Consider the following 13,545-nt stretch of genomic DNA (forward strand, 5'->3'; position numbering starts at 1 on the left):
GGCGTGACTGTGGCCCCGCTCCCCTGGCACGCTGCCTTCATGCTTGAACCATTGGCCTAACGATTTCAGGTTTTTCCCCATTTTCCTCTATTATTATTTGTCGTTGTTCCTGTTACAGTTCAGTGGCCATGAATTATTGAACGTCTGCTTGCTCACTAACTCTTTACTTCCACCTCGGCACACAGCAGCCTGCGCGGGACGGCCGCCAGCCCCTGCCTCTGGCGGCTGCTGCCGCGGGACCCTCCCCACGCTGCGGCGCAGCCCTGCCCGGGCGAGGCTGCGGGACGGGGACTGCCCCGGCTTGCCGCGCTGCCAAAATGCCTTCATCCGACTCTGCTTCACCGGCCACGGGAGTCATGCAGCCGTGGGAACCCCGGGCTGGACGTGGGACATACTGGGATGGCACTGCAGGGGCAGGTGAGCAGCAGGGTCAAAGGGCTGGAGTTCACCTGTGTCCTGAGCAGGTGTGACCCAGGTCATGAGTTGCAGGTGGAGCTGATTCAGGGCAGTGCTCCCCACCCCTCTGCCAGGGGATAAAAGGAGCAGAAGGGGCCCTGCCTTCCTACTGGCCTGTGCAGCAGTGCTTGCAGAAGCGAGGAGGCTCCTGGTGAGTAACAGCATGTGGCCAGAGTATCAAAGCCTGGGAAGAGTCAGGTACCGCCCGCTGGTGCCCTGGGGCAATGGCACAAGCAGCTGGGGATGTTTGAGGGAGGCTCTTATCATTGCAAATCGTACCTGAGAGCAGTTCCCAGGACTGGGGAATGTTTCCCTCCCCTGTGTCGTGCTCACAGTGCTTTTGCTGAGGGCAGAGGGGAGCCCCCGGGTTTAATGGACTATGTGAGCAGCCCTGAGTGGGGGCAAAGGTGTAGGTACCCCTCATGGCAGGCTGAGCTGTGCCAGTGGTAGCTGGTGTGGGCAGCACTGGGGCAACTGGGATGTGCTGGGTCTGGGAGCCGGTTGGGTTCTTAGCCTTGCAAAGCTGCTGCTTTCTCCACTCTGCTTTTGTGCTTAGGGCAGAGCAGAGAAATCTCTGCTGGTATTGTGAGATTTCACAGAGGAGAAGAATAAAGTCTCTGAACTCCCTACAGCTGCATTTTCTGAGTGCTGCAACACTCTGATACCTCTGAAAGGCTATTAAACACCTGGTAGCGGGTTGCCTTTGCAACCATGTGTCCTAAATAAATCCCTTCCCTGTGCTGAGCCCTGCTAATGGTCCATTGTTAAGTGGCCAGCCAGCACAATCTAGGATGAAGTCTTCTTTTTCCCCAGTCATCTCCAGCATCTTTCTTGTAGGATGAGACTGAAACTGGGAACTTCAAATTCCTCTCCAGTGCCCTTGCTTGGCTGTGCTCCTTGCCTCCCAAGCGCTGGACTGGGAGTTGATGGTTGCTTGGGGCTCTCCTTGCAGGGCTTGTCATGGGAAGCAGCATTTTCTGGCATCAAGCTGGGCCAAGCACTCTTTGCTGTGGGGCTTGGCAACCCTTGGTGGTGCCAGGGCTGGGGAACAGACTCTGCTCTCTGCCACATACATGGCAGCAGTTCCTCCCCCAGGGTAGGCTGCTGGCACCCACAGGGATTCTTCTCTAGCTGTTCTGGATCCACAGGTCTCACTGTCCTCCCCCATTGTGAACCCAGGCAATCACTGCCAAAGCTGTGCCCAGCTGGGTGGCAAGCCTCATTCTGCCCCCATCTCCCACACACATCCACTGCCTACTCCTGTTCTGCATTTGAGCTGGCAGGGCAGGGGCAGGCAGCCCAACGTCAGCTGTTTGTCTGAGGCCAAACCGATTGGCACACTCTCGCTTGGCACACGCCTGTCCCTGGCCTTTGCACACGCGTGTGCAAGGTGCTGCCTGCCTCCCATATCCCAGCCTGGCTGCTTTCTGGTATCCACGCTGCAGCTGCCTTGCCTGTGAGAGGCTTCCCTGGGAGACTCGCTCCGTTTATTTTATTCCCCCCCCTTAACCTTGAAATATAATTTCCTCCCCAAAACACCCATTTTTCCCCCCCCTTGTAAACAACATCTCTTTAGTGAGATTACAGCAAAAATCCCTGAGCTGCTGGGGCCCCGGCGCTTTATCAGCGGGCTCGCCCCATCCGTCAGAGCCGGCTGGGAGCCCGGCCCCGCCCCCGCTGCCCACCGATGCTCTTTTCATCATTTTTACAGATTTATTTTACAATAATTTAATTTCATCCTTAGCCCTGGGAAGACGAATTGGCCCCTGATGTGACTGGGGATTCGGAGCCAGCCTCATAAATTTGCTGCCTCTACACAAAGCTCTTGCTGGAGTCCCCGCCGCAGCCGTGAGCGAGAGCCTTTAAACAGCGGGGGACAGGCTTGTAAATCTCGCGTGGTGCTGGGGCGGGGGGGATGCTGCTGGCACCACCGAGCCGCGGGTGGTTGGCAGGGCGTGGGGTGGGGAGGACTTTGGGGGCTTCCCCAGGAGCGGGTGCTGCCAGTGGCTCGACGAGCGCTGCCAGCAGCCACACCGTGCTGCCAGGGTGTGGCCTGTCCACACAGAGAGCTGCTGCTGGGCTCCAGGAGTGGCCGGTGCCCATCACTTTCTAAGCGGGTGGAGCTGGTGCTGTGCTGGGCACAGGCTCGGGGCGGTGCTGCCAGCCCTGCCGCGGAGCTGTGCCTGCTCTGGCACATCTGCACTCACGGCGTGTGGGACTCGCCACGCTGTCACGGCAAGAGGCTTGTCACTGTAATTAAATCCGAGTGACTCCCCTGCCCCCCGGCACAGCCCCTCGTTTCCCTTTGATTTATTATGTCTCCTTAATTTATTTAAATGACTCTCGGTGTTTGCTCAGGCTGGGAGGGTGATGGCTGGGGCTGTAATTGCTGGAGCGAAGGGAAGGCAGCAGGAGCGAAAGCAAGGCAGCAGGAAGCACCTTCGGAGTGAAGCTCCCGGTGCTGAGGGGCAGTCTGTGCACTGGCACCAGCCTCTGCCACTGCCTGAGGCTCTGCCCCAGCGGGGCTGCGGTAGGACAGGCCCAGCAGCTTTTGGGGCTGGTTTAGGGGCATCCCCCTGGGGCACCACAGTGGCAGTAGCTGACAAAGGCAAGAGTCTGGGGGGAGGCCTCATTCCACCCTGCTCCCCACGTATGCAGGGGCCAGGGTCCAAAGGACACTGGGCCGAGTGGGGCAGCGTGCCACCTGCCCGCCCCGGTGCTGCCAAGTGCCTGCGGGGCCCCGTGCCCGGCCGGGCTCTGCGGCGCCAGCCTCGCCATCCCCAGCCTGTGTTTGCACAGCCTCAGCGCTCTGCTTGCACTTGTCCCTGTTGAATTTCATCCTATTTTTTCCAGTCCATTTCTCCAATTTGTCAGGATCGTTTTGAATTCCAACCCTGTCCTCCAAGACACTTGTAGTCCCTCCCAGCTCCCTGTCATCTGCAAATTTAATAAGAGCCTTCTCTATTCCATCAGCCAGGTCCTTAATGAAAACATTGAGCAAACCAGAACCGGGGCGAGCCCTTGGCAGTCCAAGCAGCCCAGCACTCAAGCTGTGCTTGCCACGCTCGCTGCCCAAATGTGATGGAAGATGGTGCCAGAGCTTTGCCACGTTGGCTGCGCTTTGCTGCCTCCCCAAGTTCAGGTGGGGTCTCTCCGCTCCGCTGCCCAGAGCGGTGCTGGGACCACGGCGTGCTGCCAGCTCTGCCAGGGGGTGGTGGTGCTGGGGGGCAGGCTGGGAGGGGGCAGTGGGTCATCCCAGGGAGGGCTACAGCTTGAGCTGCTGCCAGCCAGCACAGTGGCAATGTCCTGTGTGAAAGGGAGCCTGGTGGGGCCCTTGCCCTGTGAACCCCTGAGGTGGACCAAGGAGGAGTGAAGAGGGGTGGTGAGACTGAGCTCTGCTGGCACTGCTGCATCCTGGGCTGGGGATCCCAGCAGTGACCACAGGCAAAGGTGGCCATCAGAATGGAGTGGGCACCCAGCAGCAGGAGGGTAAGAGCCCCTCACCCAGGTAATTGGTATGGTCACAGTGGCAGCAATGGAGCAGCCTCAATGGGGCCATCCTCCCCCCACCCTGAGCACATGGTGGAGGGCAGTAGCCCACAGCCTTTTTGGTGGGTGCAGGCTCTCCCCAGCCCCATGGTCTCTCTGTACTGAAGCTGTTCCCTTGGGCCCAGGGCTCCTCCTCAGGGCTGCACAGCAGGGACCTGGCAGCAGCTCAAAGAGGAGCCACACTGTGCCCCCCCAGTGGCCACCAGCCATCAGTTCCCTTTAATTGATTGTAGAAAGCAATTTTCCAAGCCCAGCTCCACGTGCCCAGGCAGAGCTTTGCTTCATAGTGCAATTTCAAATGCTTCTCCCAGCACCAGTCCAGCTCCAAAGCAAGAGCTTTGCAGTCTGCAATGGGTTGTGCTTAGCCCAGAAGTGGCTCCTCCATTGCCCTACAGAGCCCACAGCTCCCTGTGTCATCTGTCATAGTGGCTGCAGTAGCCCTGCCAGCTCTTACAAGGCCAGCACTGCCCAGACTGGTGTGGCTGTGTGGAACCCACCATGGCTGCAGCCCCATCCACAGGCAGCTGCAGGCCCTGGCACAAGCTGGGTGCCTCATGTGTCCCATGCAGTGCCACCTCCTTGGGCAGCTGTTCTGTCTGGGCTGGCTCACATGGCAGTGGCAAGGGCTTAGCCAAGAGTTGTTGCTCCTGCTCTGGCTTCTTCCAAGAGCTTGGGAGTTGTAATTTCATGGCCAGGGTCTGGAGGCTGGTACACACAGGTGCATTAATTCTGCATTTAGTAATTGGTGTTTTGTCAGTTAGATTGGCTCCTGGGTGCTGCAGTGGTGAGTGCTGTGCAAGAGCCCCTGGGCTGCAGCACAGGGGAGCCCTAGTGCCCAGGGAGGCTGTGGTGGCAGCAGGCAGAGCAGGGCTTGGGTGGATGTTGTGTGCTGGGAGAACAGCAACAGCTTGAGGTGTATTTGTCCTTTGTGGGACAGCAGCAGAGCTTGGGGCTCTTGAGCTGGTGGGTGCCAGGGACTGCTGTGCTGGGGGGGACACTGCCCCATCTGAGCAGAAAGGGGTGGGGGGCTGTGCCCAGGAGGTCCTGCCAGCATTGCCAACTCTGAGCATACATCACCATCTGTCCTGTCACAGTGCTCCTCGGTGCCAGGCCACTGCCTGGGCACCTAGCTCAGCATCCTCTGCTGCTTCCCTCGTCCCTTGGGCCACTGCTGCAGCCCATGGCAGGGCTTGGCACTTGTGGTGGGCTTGCCAGCACAGTGCTGCCTGTTGTGCAGGCAGGAGGATGCTCTGGTGGGCCTGGGGCAGCGGGAAGAACCCCCTGGCTCACATGCCTGCGGCACGGATCGGCGCCGTCAGCCCTGTGCCCACTGTGGATTGCAGGCAGAGGTAATTTGCAGATGACAAATCTCCCTGACAGTAAATATTTTTCCCACCCTCATCTTTCTAGGAGCAGATAAGGTGGCAGCACTGTGGCAGTAGAGTTGCTGGAGGGAGACAAACTCTTTGGCAGTCGTAAAAGTCTATTGTGTTCCTGCAATTATTTATAGATAAACAGAAGCAAGCCAGTAAGTACCGAATGGAGCTGCTCAGCTGCGTTTGCAATGATGATGATGATGTTATTTCTCCCTCCTCACACCCACACACATCTCCACTGCATGGAAACTCGCTGCTGACAGCGATCACGTCCCCACCCGCTACGAGGCAGGACAGGCTGGAGGGGGTTTGCCCCCTCCTTGCTGTCAGTTTTCCCCCACAGCGGCCCTACTGCTGCTTCTGGAGCTGGGGAGCTGCAGCCCCTGCAGTGCTGCAGGGTGGTGGTGCCTGCAAAGGAGTGCAGCCCTTCCTCGGGGGCTACTGCCTCTGTTCATGGGGACTGGGTGGTCTTTGTCCCAGCACACCAGCCCCTGGGGTGCTGAGTGCCTCACAGTGAGGGGGTACCAGTGTTGCTTGCAGGGAGCATGGGAGTGGATGGGTTCTCAGAAGCTTCTCCAGCATGACCTGCTGCAGGTTCTCTCCACCTCCAGGAAGGGAACTGGGGGTTTTCTAGGTTCCACGTAGCCAAGACCTCCTGTCCCACCCCAGAGTGCTGCTGAGGACAGAATTGGGCATTTGGATGAAGATATGCGAGAGGTCTGGGATTAAACCCCGTGGGAGGGACAAGCAATGGCAATTGTTGTTAATGAGTGTGCATCCCCAGCCTGTGGAGCAGAGATCAGGGTAAGAAACACTGACTCCAGCGTGGGAAGAGGCTGGGAAGCACCATGGTTCTCCCTCTTTGGCTAGCTCTGGGAGAGATGTCCAAGCACTGTGCGAGCCACAGGCTGGAGGGCTGGGCCCACAGAAGGGGAGGGCAGGAAAGCTGCAGGCAGACGGCCTGGGGTGCCACTGCAGCAGGCACTGGGGGCCCTGGGTGACCTGCTTGCTCTTTGCATGGCATTGGGATCCTTGACCAACCCAAGTCTCCCTGGTCCCTAGGGTGCTGCATGGTGCTGCCCAGCTTCTGCTGGGGCAGGACCCCAGAGCTGCCTGTGTCAGGGTTGCAGGAGTGGAGTGCATCCCTGCCAAGCACTCAGCCTCCTCAGCAGGACCTCAGCCCTAGGAAGAGCACCAAGCATCCGAGACTGCTGCTGGGAGCCCTGGACCGGAGCACAGGAGGATTTTTCATTGTACCATCATAACCAGAGGACAGGAGTAAGTGACTGGTAGTGTCCATTCCCTGGGTAAAGATTTACACAATCACTTCATCCAGTAATTGGTATTCTGGGGAGTGAGGGAGCTGCAGCTCCAGCACCCACCTCTATTTGTTTTCTCTCTGTCTTCTCTCTCTCCCCTTTTCAGAATGAGTAATTCTGTCCCTCACCATCCCATTTAAACAGAGCATTTGCAGAGTGAATAATTAGTTACATTCAATTAGGTCTCACAAGCTCTCCCTTCTCACTTTGGGGGACAGAGGCACTAATGAGATGGCACAGATCTGACACGCAGCAGTGGGCACCCAACGCTGCGTGCTGGCAGGGACAGGTCAGCGCTGGGGGTGGCAGGGAGCTGGAGGGAGCAGCCTGCTGCTGTGGGGAGAATCCATGGGGGGGCCCTTTGGAGGCCAAAGGTTCTCTCTGTGGCTCACATGATGTCAGCCAGGGCAGGGCCAGCAGGAATTAGGAGTCACAGCTGTACCTGGGGCAGGATGTTCACCAGGCTGGTGCTGAGGGGCTGCTGCCCAGCCCTGGAACCATCCTGTTGTCTGTGCTCCTGGCAGGGAGAGTTAGTTTCTATCTTCCTTATTAAACTTAACATTATGTTTTGAGAAGAACCTTTCACAACGTGCCACTGCCTTTACAGTGAAAGCAGCCTCATGTTCTGGCTGCTCCTGGCTCTGGGATTTATGGCCTTTCCTCTGCCATGCTGTGTGCTCTCAGGTGGTGATGGGTCATGGGCTGCAGCTGCTCATGGGACCTGCTCTGGGCTTGGTGCCACTGCAGTCCAGTGCCATTGCTGGAGCCAGAGCTCATGGCAGCCCTGCTGCTGCCCAGTCCCACCTTCCACAGCTGTGTCCTGCAGCGAGAGGCCCCACGATGGCCCCAGCACACCCTGACTACTTGATGCAGGCTGAGCCCAGGGCATGAGCACTGGGGATGTGCTGCTCTGGACTGGAGCCCCTCTGCTCACAGCCCAGGGCTAGTGGGTCAGAACTGCCACAGTACCTGGAGCCTCGGACCGCTGCCTGCAGATACGAGGTGGGGCACGCCCGGGCTCAGGGTGTGCTGAGGGGCAGTGGGGGCAGAGATGAGGCATAGCTGATGGTAGCTCTCCCCTTCTCTGTCCCGGGAGCTGCAAGCGTCCCTCCCTCCAGCACCAGCACAGCAGGGAGACCCGGGGGAGGGGCTGCCGTGGGCTGCAGGCTGCGCGCTTCGTATGCGTGAGGAGGATAATAAAGTTTAATAACGGCTTTGTCAGCGGTGCGGGGGAGAAGAACCGAGCCCAGCCGTTGCCAGCCCCGCCGCGGCGAAGCCCCGCAGCACCATCTCCCGGCCGAGAGACGGGAGCGACGGGGACAGCCAGGCCTGCCTTTATGTGTCCCCACAGAGCTCATCAACGCAGGGACAACGCTGGGTGCCCGGGGTGCTATGGCGCCAGCACCTGCTCTGCCCAACTCCAGCCTGGACGGCCCCCCTGGCTGCTACAGGGGGTGGCTAAGCTGTACTTTGCCATGGTGGTCCCACACTTCAGCCCTGGCATCCCCAGCAGGCTGCTGGGCTCTGCCACAGCAGCTCAGGCAGATGCTGGCACCGGGCTCTGCCCTGCCTCCCCCTGGGGGCAGCTGAACTTTGCTGTGCTGCAGCAGCCCTGGGTGGGCGGCCAGGCCAGGCACTACTGTGGTATTGCCACAGGGGTGGTTGTGCCACATCTGCTGCCGTGTCCCATCAGCCAGGTCGGATGTGCTGCTCAGCCAGAGAGTCAACAGAGACAGCACTGCTGGTCCCGACTGTGCTCCTGTGCAGGCAACGTCCGGTGTCCTCACAGCCCCTCCTGCTCCGCCATGCGGCTCTCCTTGCCATCCTCCTGGGCCACAGGCTGGTGTCTGAGCAGGGTCTCCTGCCCAGGTAAGCTCTCCTCCTCTCCTATCTCCACGGCCTGCTTGCGCTCCAGGTTCTCCATGTTCCCAGCCTCTATCTGCACAGGGGCAGGGGTCAGGGGCAGGCAGCTATGTCCCTACCCTCTGCACCTGTACCTTCCCCTGCTGTGCTCTCATACAGAGCAAGGCCTCATCCTGTGCTGGTCCCTCCTGTCTCAGTATTTGGCAGCAGCATCTCAGGGCTGGCCCAGTCCTTGTCCTGTCCCTGATGGGCAGCCTAGGACAGCCCCCACCCCTCCTGCCCTGCCCTGTTGCTTGTCCCTGGCTGTGCCCAGAAGGGACCCCAACCCACTGCTGGAGGAGAGCTCTGGGCACACTCACCTGCTTCTGCATCTGTCGCCTGGGATCTGCATGGAAAAGGGACAGAGAAGGCAATAGTCAGTGAGCAGCACTCCTGCCCTGCACTGCTGCAAGGTCTCAGAGCTGGGGCTTGGTGCTGCTACACTGGAGCTTCTGCAGCTGACACTGGGGCTGGGGTCTGCAGCAGGGAAGCCTGGCTGGACCTGTGGGACACAGCCCACTGACCCAGGTGGGCAATAGGGTGTGGGAGCCAGGGCCAGTGGTGTCCCCAGAAGGGCTACCCTGCTCTTGTCACAACAGCTGCTGGGCCTCCCTTGCCTGGCTCCTCACCCCTATTGCCACTCTGGCCAAGGTGTGACTTCCCATGTCCTGGCCCTTTCCTTACCTGTGTGGACCAGGCAGTAGATGCAGATGCCCACGAGGCAGGTGACGACAGCAGCTGTGATGGGGATCAGCACCGACAGCGAGGAGCGCCCGCCCGACTCTGTGGAGGAGAGGAGGTCAGTGGGCACCAGGTGCCCCAAGCTGCCTCTGTTCCACCAGGCCCAGTCCTGTGGGGATCCCTCACAGGGACAGAGAGGAGCAAGAAGGCCTCATGCCAACGGTGTGGGCAGACTCTTGACCCCCAAAAGCACCCATGGGCCATCTCCTGCCAGTACTGCAGCATCCAGAGCAGGAGATCCCTGCTCTGCACCCACCCAGCACAAGGCACCAGATGCTTACCACAGATCACATCTGAGATGTTTGTCCCTTTCACCTTCACCGCCAGCCCCTTCTCCTCGCAGCTGCAGGGAAGAACAAGACCATGTAACCAACACAGCAGCCTGGGCACATGGAAAGTCACTGAGGAGGAACACCTGGGGCTTGGTGGCCACCAGAGCTGTGTGAGAAAACATCCTGCACTGAGCTTGCTGGGCTCTAGAGGGGCAAGTGGCGACAGGGACAGAGCACAGCCCCACCCCAGGGTCCTGGTCTGAAGTTGCTGAATCTGCTGAAGATGAGGACAAGTTTGGAGACAAGGGACAGGAGGGAGCACATATTTGAGACCTGCCCAGTCAGGCAGACCCTGGGATTCAGGCACAGCAGCTACTGCAGAACAGCTCAGAGATGACTCAATGACAGGCTACAAGTGGATCCATGGGGAGGTAATTTCTGGGCAAAGATGAAAGCAAAGTGAAATCCAATGGCTGGCAGCTGAAGCAAAACTAATTCAGCCTGGAAATAAGGCTCACATTTCTACCAGGGAGTGCAATTAACCCTCGAGCAGCTTTCTAAAGACAGGGACAACCTGCCAGCTGGTGGCATCCTCAAAGCCAGACTCCCCATGGAGAGGGCTGGTGCCTTGAGCCGAGCAGCACACTGGGAGAGGACAGGGCATGGGGGTTGCCTGTAGGCCCTAATCCCTTGCTTCCCCAATGCAGATGGCAGCATGGACATCCCTGAGGGGACAGCGTTCTGCACACACACTGAGAGATGGTCAGAGCTCCTGGATTCTGCCTCACGCTCAGCCACATCACTCTGGACCTCACCACCCTCCTTAGAGCTCTGCTGCCCTCACTCCTGCCCTATGCCAGCCTGACGCTGTGTCCCTCAGAGACCATCCCAGCTGCCTGGTCCCCAAGGCCCCTAAGGAGGCTGGCAGCAGAGGGCATGCTCATGGGGAAGGATGTGGCCAGCATTCAGACAATACCTTGTCCAGGGATGGCATGGCTCGGTTTTAGAAGAGATGTTGGAGAAGGTGCCTTCTGCACAGGGCTCGCAGGGAGAGGACAGCTGGGCCATGGCCTTGGCTGAAGTGGAGCAGAGGTTAGAGAAGGGTCAGTACAGCCTGTGGGATGTCCCTCACCATGGGTGAGGGGCTCAGGCAAGCAGCACTCCCTGTGGCAATGATACCAGGTGCAGGGGCAGCAGAGAGCTCCCAAAGCCCTGCCAGGGGCACCTCGCTGGTGGAAACCCCCTTTCCCCAGAGGAGCCAAGATCAGTGCTGCCAGGGCACCAGTCCTGCTGCGAGGGAGGAGCTGGCCGGACGCACCTGCCACGAAGCCGAAGCCGCGCTGGCAGGGCTGGTTCTCCAGGCAGGTCTGGCAGCTGGAGTCAGAGCAGTGCATGCCAGCTCGGCACTGGCACACCGTGTTGTGCGTCGCGTTCCCCTCGGTCTTCACCACGAGGCCGGCATCTGGGCCAAGGGAGACAGCAGCTGAGTGAGCCTGCAGGGGCACTGAGCCCTTCAGCCCCCCATGGCTAAGGCTGGCTGGCACAGGGAGCGCTTACTGCCTTCGCAGATGTCATGGGGGGCACAGTGCTTCTCCTTGGTCCAGCCCTGCTGGTAATGGCCACTCTCACAGCGGGTGCAGACAGACTCTTCTGTGCCATCACATTCAGAGACCAGCTTTTCCCCTGCAACAGAGGCTGATGAGGAGGGGGAAAGAGGGCTTTACTCCTCTCCAGCAGCAGCTGTGCCAGCAGGACAGGGGTGCTGACAGCTGCATGATGCCCGGTATCCTGATGCCACTCTGGCAGACAGGGCTGGAGGGACCAGCTTGCCTGGTGGCTGTGGAGGGATGGGTGAGGAGGGCTGCTTGGTGCTACGGCATGAAAGCTGGGAGCCATTCACTGCCTCCAGCACTCCAAGGACTAGAAAATCGACTAGCACTGAGAGTGGAGGCTGGCAAGTACCATCACTATTTGGTAGTGCCAGTGGCAGCACTCTCCCTGCACCATGGGGTTCTGCAGTTGCAGGAGCACAGACAATGCCAAGAAAGCTGTGGTAGATTCAGGGTGGTTCAGGGGCCTCTCCCAGGGCACCCACAAGGTCCCAGTTCTTCTAGCACTAAGGTGACACAGGGAGGTAAAGCTGTTGGCACTGCTGTGGCCAGGCAGCAGGTCCTGGCACAGCCAGCCCCTGAGAGGGGAAGGGTCTCCATACCTGGCTGACAGCGGTTGCAGCACCTGCCTTTGTGTTCATACTGCCTTTCAGAGCACCTTACAGCATCACCAGTCTCACAGCACTGCAAGAAACAAGACCTGTGGATTCGTGCTGCTCCCCAGCATCTGTGTGCCAACCCAGGTGCTAACTCACATCCCGAGGCAAGGGTTCCCTCACACCACTCTTCCCAGCCCTGCGCTAACCACAGACCGCAGCTGAGACGTCTGCGCTGCCTACTGCCACCGGTGCTCCCTTTGAAGTGGGGTGGCAGTGGCTCGGGCACCGTGGCTCCACGTTTCCTACCAGATGGTGATCGCACATTGCCCTGCGTCCCTGCCAGCATGGCTGCGGTCCCGGGCAGGGGGAGCAGTCGACCCACCCTGGCTCAGTGAGGCGGCGATGGGGCTGGGGGACATTGCCAGGTCTGACATGGGGACACCTGAGCTGGCGGAGGGGAAGCGGCCCCCCTGTCACACGTCTGGTACTGAGCAAAACGGGAAGTGAAAGGGGTGTGAGCACGTCTGTCCCTGAGCCCCGGGATGGGGACAAACCTGGCTGCGGGCCCAGGCTATGTCCAGGGCAGTGGACCCCGGGGGCTCACCGCTCCCCGTCCTTGACTGCAGAGACCCGGCCCGGCACAGACCCGGGCTGCGGGCTCCGCTTCTTCGGAGGAAAACCGAAAGCAAGCCCGGGCCGGGCCGAGACCGGCCTGCCCAGCCCTCGCCGCCTCCCCGCGGGCGGAGGGTTCCGGGTCGACTGGACCCGGCTGGCTCCCTGTTGGCTCATCTCCCCCCGCCGCCGCCACAGGTACGACCCCGGCCATAACCCCCCGCCCAGGGACGAGCCGCGCCGAGGGGACGGGCAAGAACGGGCGGACCGTGCCCCTTCCCGGCAAGCCCGACGGCTGCGGGCCGGGGCTCTGCCCGCAGGAAGGGAGCTGCCGGCATCCCAGCCCGCGCCCATTCCCCAGACCCCGTCCCGGTCGCACTCACCCCCAGCAGCACCGCACCCAGCAGCCCCAGCAGCCCGAGCCGGTTCATGACGGTGTCCCGGCGCTGCAGCCGCCCGCCCTATAACTCCTCGGCCAGTTCCCGCCCAGGAAGGGGGCGGTGGGTCGCCCGCCGCACTCCCCCCCGGGGCTTCCCCGCCCGGGGAGCCCCTTCAGGATTCGGTCCCGGGTAGAAAGCAAGGGTAACGCTCCCAAAGCGGCGAGCCCCAGGCCCGGCCTGCCTGGCTCATCCCGGGGTCGCGGGAAGGGGACCTGCCCCGGGCTCTCCTGCTGATGTCCCACCGGCCCACCCGTGCTGGCCCACCCGGCCCTGCCTGGCGCAGTGGTCTTAGGGGAGCAGCTGGGGCTAGGGGGTCCCAGCACGGTGGCTCTGGATGAGCGTCCCGCTGGAGATGGAAAGGTGACTCCTGCCCTGCTCCCTGCCAGTCCCACAGTCCTGCCTGTGCCGCCCCCATTTGACAAGGTACTGGCAAGGGCAGGCCATAGCGAGGACCGGGATGGTTCCAGCCTTGCCAGCTCATTCCTGTGACAGAAGTTCAGAGGTTTCACTTCCCCGACGGTGAATCCAGAGCCATGACCCCGGAAAGTCCCTTGGTGTTGCCCACAGGGCCTTGCTCCGGTGTCCCCACAAGCACGTCAGCCCAGAGGTGGGAACATGAGAAGTGCTGGGGGCTCAGCTAGAGCCCCCGTGGCCGCTGCCCTGCCTCAG

At 60.5% G+C, this 13,545-nt stretch overlaps 1 protein-coding gene and 1 long non-coding RNA gene across 6 annotated transcripts; one reads left to right on the forward strand and one right to left on the reverse strand.

The window, feature by feature from the left end:
- Positions 1-295: 295 nt before the first annotated feature.
- LOC137446998 (uncharacterized) lies at positions 296-8,483 on the forward strand. 2 transcript variants are annotated; one of them, XR_010988771.1, is made up of 4 exons: positions 296-417; positions 5,416-5,533; positions 6,444-6,659; positions 8,394-8,483. It is a non-coding gene; the product is annotated as an uncharacterized lncRNA (long non-coding RNA). The 2 variants fall into 2 exon arrangements; XR_010988770.1 differs by lacking the exon at positions 296-417 and adding an exon at positions 3,535-3,598.
- CD40 (CD40 molecule) lies at positions 7,890-12,914 on the reverse strand. Of its 4 annotated transcripts, none has more exons than XM_068150154.1 (9): positions 12,820-12,914; positions 11,828-11,909; positions 11,173-11,298; positions 10,934-11,077; positions 10,592-10,691; positions 9,625-9,686; positions 9,287-9,385; positions 8,923-8,948; positions 7,890-8,639 (listed from the first exon to the last, which is right to left on the reverse strand). In XM_068150154.1, exons 1-9 carry the CDS (start codon positions 12,865-12,867, stop codon positions 8,484-8,486), a joined length of 843 nt encoding a protein of 280 aa, XP_068006255.1. In that variant the 5' UTR covers positions 12,868-12,914; the 3' UTR covers positions 7,890-8,483. The 4 variants fall into 4 exon arrangements, with proteins under 4 accessions (XP_068006255.1, XP_068006254.1, XP_068006252.1 ...); XM_068150153.1 differs by having other exon boundaries at positions 11,173-11,310; XM_068150151.1 differs by lacking the exon at positions 12,820-12,914 and having other exon boundaries at positions 11,173-11,310; positions 11,828-12,508.
- Positions 12,915-13,545: the final 631 nt, after the last annotated feature.

The sequence above is a fragment of the Melanerpes formicivorus genome, unplaced genomic scaffold (assembly GCF_026170545.1).
Source record: "Melanerpes formicivorus ecotype bairdi unplaced genomic scaffold, bMelFor1.0.p_v2 SCAF_19, whole genome shotgun sequence".
NCBI classification, from domain to species: domain Eukaryota; kingdom Metazoa; phylum Chordata; class Aves; order Piciformes; family Picidae; genus Melanerpes; species Melanerpes formicivorus.